The sequence below is a fragment of the Mastomys coucha genome, unplaced genomic scaffold (genome assembly GCF_008632895.1).
Source record: "Mastomys coucha isolate ucsf_1 unplaced genomic scaffold, UCSF_Mcou_1 pScaffold13, whole genome shotgun sequence".
In the NCBI taxonomy this organism is placed as follows: Eukaryota; Metazoa; Chordata; class Mammalia; order Rodentia; family Muridae; genus Mastomys; species Mastomys coucha.
In genome coordinates this window covers 39,607,978-39,613,862 of record NW_022196895.1, presented here as the reverse complement: position 1 = coordinate 39,613,862, position 5,885 = coordinate 39,607,978, and the positions used below count along the sequence as shown (strand labels likewise).

The 5,885-nt window shown below is 41.3% G+C and overlaps 1 protein-coding gene across 5 annotated transcripts in view; it reads left to right on the top strand.

The window, feature by feature from the left end:
* Jakmip2 (janus kinase and microtubule interacting protein 2) overlaps nt 1-5,885 on the top strand; it is a 157,529-nt gene that overhangs the window by 105,178 nt on the left and 46,466 nt on the right. For all 5 annotated transcript variants that reach the window (XM_031365597.1, XM_031365594.1, XM_031365599.1 and 2 more), the window contains 2 exons: nt 1,352-1,849; nt 5,258-5,467. In XM_031365597.1, coding sequence (XP_031221457.1) covers nt 1,352-1,849; nt 5,258-5,467 — 708 coding nt within the window. The remainder of the gene's footprint in view (nt 1-1,351; nt 1,850-5,257; nt 5,468-5,885) is intronic.

The following is a 5,885-nucleotide window of genomic DNA, read 5'->3' as shown; positions in this document are numbered from 1 at the left end:
TCTCTCTCTCTCTCTCTCTCTCTCTCTCTCTCTCTCTCCCTCTCTCTCTCTCTTTCTGTGCGCACTTGTATGTGTGTATGTGTGTGTGTGTCCTTGTCTACTGAGACAAAGAAGCAGGGAGATGACACGGGCAGGTTATAGGATGAACCGAGTGGAGGAGAAAATAGCACAGGATCACAGAGGGAGCTTTTCATGCTACCGAGGTGGCCAGCTACCACTTCATAGCATTCTGTTAAATCAGAGATTTACTAGGTCACATTTAAGTAGCACAGACTGGAAAGAATGCATACTGTCATTGGAAATGTAACAAAACTCAGAAGATTATTTTCAGCAGACTATATCAGGGAAAATAATTGATCCCTTCTACTTTCTAAAAATTTGGCCACAAGACAACTAATTAAGGGTCACCTATCTGGCATTCATTTGCAATTCAGCAGAATTCTTGAAAGGTAGAAAGATTAGAAGAAATTCCTATGAAATTACTTGGAGGAGTGATTGGCTTAGGGGCCAGCAAGGTCAAGCAATAAGAGACTAGTAAGAGACTAAAAAGGGAGAAACAACATTCCTAAAGCCCTATAATTAGAGGAGAACCCAACAGACTACCCGATTTAGGGATGTTATCTGTTCAGCTAACTAGTGCCCATGTATGTGGATATACATAAGAAGTTGAGTGGAACAAAAAAGTCATGGCTATTATAATTATCTTCATTTATTACCTTCTCTATTGTCAGCAGTCTGTGCTAGACCTGCATTCCTCCCTCTCAGATGAGAAAGAGGAGCATAGTACAGTAATATTTTAGGCACCTTATTGATGTATCAAACTTGGAGCCATGCAGAGATGCTCACATTTATGAGTTTGGATGAAGCCAGGATTATGCGGTTGGTAATTATAGACATTTCTCTTTCAATGGGAGAATGACCCCAGCAGAGCATCAGTTTTACTGGGTATACCTGTTGCCTGGGGAGTTGTTAAAAGCACATTCTGACTTATAGGTTTGGTAGGGAGCTGGGATTCTGCAATTCTAATAAGCTTCCAGGTGTCTCTGGAGCTCCCAATCTGTGGACCACATACTGATTAAGAAGACCTCAGAATATCAAACGTTTGTCTGAACCACTAAGATAAACATCTTAGATGTTTCCTTTTTTTTTTTTTTTACACACTATAATCTTTGCTTTAAGGCCCGGGCTTTATTTTCCTCTGAGCACACAGTAGCTTGTACTCCCTGCCCCCTTTTTTTAAATAAATAAGGTATTAAGAGATCATAGCTGCCTAAGCTGCAAGATCCTGCCTGGGAGTAAATGTTTTCTTTGAGGCTCATGCTTTTTCATCCTTTCACTTCTCCACCTTTAGGTATCAAAGCTTGAAAGAGAGAAGACTCAAGAAGCAAAGAGGATTCGTGAGTTGGAGCAGCGCAAACACACTGTCCTGGTGACAGAGCTTAAAGCCAAGCTCCACGAGGAGAAGATGAAGGAGCTTCAGGCCGTGAGGGAGAATCTCATCAAGCAGCATGAGCAGGAAATGTCAAGGACAGTGAAGGTGCGGGATGGGGAGATCCAGAGACTGAAGTCTGCTCTGTGTGCTCTCCGGGATGGCAGCAGTGACAAAGTAAGGACAGCACTCACCATTGAGGCCCGAGAGGAGGCCCGGAAACAGTTCGATGCGGAGCGCCTGAAGCTCCTGCAGGAAATTACAGACTTGAAAACTGCCAAGAAGCAGGTGGATGAGGCTCTGAGCAATATGATCCAAGCGGATAAAATCAAGGCTGGGGACCTTAGGAGTGAGCATCAGTCCCACCAGGAAGCCATCTCGAAGATCAAGTGGGAATCGGAACGGGATATACGAAGGCTGGTTAGTACTAATGAGCAGGGGACTCTGCCAGAGCTCTGTTGGGTGTTTTCTTGTCCGTTACCATAAACAAAACGCCAGCTGTGCTGTCCCAAGCACAAGGTACATTCATTGGTAGCTTAGTAGAAATTGGAGCTGTCAAATGTTAAAAATTTTAGAGTTTTCATTTTCACAGTGTATTTCATAGTAAATGCGTTCACGTGGGTGCGCAGGTATTCATGCAACAACCTGTGTTCTTGGGTGGTCCGTGAAAAGACTGTAAGTTACAAACCCTCCTAACCTTAGCTTGCTGCTGTGGGTTTCCTGGTTGTAAAATCTCATTGGTGTTTTACAGGACAAAGGGATGCTTCTACAATTTGTCTGAAAATGTTGAAAACATCTTGAGTGATCAGCGCAAACATGGTGCTATAAAATCCCTGGTCATTTTAAAAATGGGTTCCTTCCCCCAAATTAAGCAAGAAATATTTAGTATGAGCCACTCCGTTTTTATTTTATTTATTTTTTATTTATTCACTTGGATGTCATTCAGAAGTAGCTTCTTGCTGTTTACAATTTTCTTTAGTTCAACACACACAGAAATTTTTTTCCTCTCTTAGCATGCAAAACCAAAAGCTACATAGAACCTCCCAATGCAAAAACAAATAAATTAGTTAGATTAATGCATGGTTTAAAAGCTGTAGGGCCCTAGGTTATCCTTTTTTGTGATCTCAGGACGGAAATTTATATTCATCTACATGTAAACGTTGACGATTAACTTAACTCTTTAGAACAGTGGTTCTCAACCTGAGGATGGAAACCGCTTTGGCTAACCCCTACCTCCAAAAATATTTACATTACAATACATAAGAGTAGCAAAATTACAGTTGTGGAATAGCAACAAAAATAATTTCATGGTTGATAGTCACCACAGCATGAGGAACTGTATTCAAGGGCTGCAGCATTAGGAAGGTTGAGAACCATTGTTTTAAAATGTATTTAATACTAGATGCTTCTCTAGGCAGAGTACTCTTTGGGAAAAATCATCTTCCCCCATCCCTTCCCCCGGGTCTGCCAATCTTAAGTAATATCCTAGAAATTCTATGTCTCTAGGATTTTCCCTGTAAGCTAAAAGTGGTTCCCACAGAACATTTTACGAGTTAAGCCGTCATTTTCTTAGTAATGTGGTACAGTGTGACTGTAAAATTCTGCCCCAACACTCCTTCTAAGCAATTCATTCTGCCGCACTGCTTTACAATCAAGGCCAAATGCAGCGCAGACATAATGGTCTCTGCCCTGCTCTTGGTTTCTGAAATGACCGTGGTTGAGGAAGAAGGATTCAAGGCTGTCAACGATGGAACAGGCAAGGTAGGTGAGTTACAAGAAAGCCTTGAATTAAATATTCTTGCTTGCCTTTTGATGTGAAATCGACAAATTAGGTATAATCCCCACCCCCACCCCAATTACTTCTTTCCAAGAACACTGCTGAAGTAGACAGGAGATTTTCTAACCAAACCATATGAAATCTGAACCACCTGCACAGTGGCTCAAAATTTGAGTACAAACAGAATAATGCGAGGAAGTGTTTCATAATGTGTGTGTCCCTGTCCTACCCTTTGTCCTTTTTATTTCCTATCCCTTCCCTCACCCTCATCTGCACTTTTGGACCCAGATGGGAAAGAAATGAGATTGGATCTTTGTAGAAAATGTTACCAAAAAAAAATTCTATAATTTTTCTTATCTATGAACTGGAGCACTGGTTAATTCTGCAGTATCTTGAGACTCAAATTATGTGTTCATAACCACTGTATAATAGAGCCCTCCTACATGGCTAGATATTCCACTGGGGACGATGTTGGGAAATTCTGGGGGTATGTACATAGTCATAGAGCCAGTATACTACAGAGCTTGACAGGGGCTCTGGGCTCTGAAGACCAAGGTAAAAGATCAGGATTTCATCACATGCAAGGCAGGTGACAATGATGTAATGCTTAACCTTTCAGGTTCTGAATCTCATCTGGTGCAGAGTGGTCATGGAACCTACTGAACAGGACATAAATAGAAAGTGAGATAACTTGTATAACCTAACCGTGGGGCTGCAAATACACTGTAAAGGATCATTTATAATATTAGAAGGAGAAGGATGACTCCACAGAGTGTTGATGAGCTGATCTAGATACAGAAAACATCACAAGTAGCCAGGAACATGCAGGTTATGCGCTGTATTCATCTGCAAATAATTGTGTATATCAACTCCCGTGCATGCTCAGCTTAGCCCTGGACTCAGACTTCCTTAAGGAGTAAGGAAATACAGCTGATATGCTCCTCCAGATCGTTATGACACTATTTCGAACATTAGCAGCTCTCGGGTGATATTACAAGATGGTGCAGTCTTTAGTTCAGTGGTTGGCCAATGGAATCACGCAGCCTAGAGTGGCAGTGCAGTCGGATGCTGTACTGCTCTCCTCATCTAAAGAGCACAGCAACGAAACACACTAAGTGGATGAGTCACTAAATACAAGAGAGGAGAGAAGAGTGACATTTATGCCAAATGTCTCCTCTTGTTTCCACTTTAAGTATTCATATAGAATATAATGAAATGGGACAAAAAGGTTTCACCTGGTGTCTATAATCTCTTCACAAACTGTTACATTCATTTCACTTATTGGGTGTCCCTCATCTAGACACATCAAACCGGTTCCAGTCAATTGGAACTCTGATCCACTGATACATGAGACCTGTGTCTTAAGTACAAAATTAATATATTTGATGCCACACCGAGGATTAGAATACATGAGTGTTGAAATCAGTATTTTCCACAGATGTATGAGGAAACATTTGGACCATAATTATCAGGCATTTCTCTTTCCTATTCTAGTCCCGATGATAGTTTTCTGGCAGCAGTGGTAAAATGATTGCTAAGGCTGGCTGTCTTGAGGTGTGGGTGGGAAAGGAAAGATCACACAACAGGACCACCTCCAGATAGCACCAGAATTAACATTTCCTAGAAAATAAGTAAACCACTACCAGGAAGCCTGTTATTTCTTTCAGTTGTAAATGACTGGCTGATAATATCAATCAGTATTAGGGTCGAGATCGAATGCTGTTTCCCTAGAAGAGACACTGATAATTCGTTGGTCCTGAGAATCATCATAGTAGGATATCCTGAATCTATCTTTATTGAAGCTAATAATCCATTTTAAATGTATCCTTTGCTAACCACCCCCAAATCATTTCAAACACTGCATGTAAGGACAACAACACCCATACAAGGTAAGCCTTTAGTCAATTAGTCAATGCTACTCCATATTATTTGTGAGATGCCCAAGGATGTTTTTCTGCATCCTCACAAGAAAGAGGTAGCCTTCCCATGTTGAAAATGGGATTCGTTTATAGCATAGTCAAATTAAATGCCCTGGCTTTCATTTAATTCAGATGGATGAAATCAAAGCCAAGGACAGGATCATCTTTTCCCTGGAAAAGGAACTGGAGACTCAGACAGGCTATGTACAGAAACTCCAGCTGCAGAAGGAAGCTTTGGACGAGCAGCTCTTCCTAGTCAAGGAGGCAGAATGTAACATGAGCAGTCCGAAGAGAGAGATTCCAGGAAGGGCAGGAGACGGGTCTGAACACTGCAGCAGCCCGGTAAGTCCCTACGAGTTGAGGTTAACAAACTCCGGAGTCATCTTTTATTTAGCTCTCGAGTTCTGCTTTTCACTTCCGCTATTTTCCTATCTATAAGTACAAAGGAATCGATTCTACCTCCTACTATAAAACCAGCATGTATCTTGGAAACAGGCTTTTCTAGATTCACAGACAACAAAGTGGGCCGTGCTTCATTAGCATACCACATGAGTGCTGCAGGTGTCTGGATCTTTCACAGAATTTCTAGCCTAGTGATATCTGTACAAACTTGAATCTATAATAACAATCATGACTTCAAGGAAGATATTGGCCTGTTGGCAAGATTGGTAATTTTCCCAGGTGTGAACAACTGAATTAGAAATTGACAAAGATGGTAATCTTCAGAGATTGAGATGGCATGCCCATAAAAAAAAAAAAA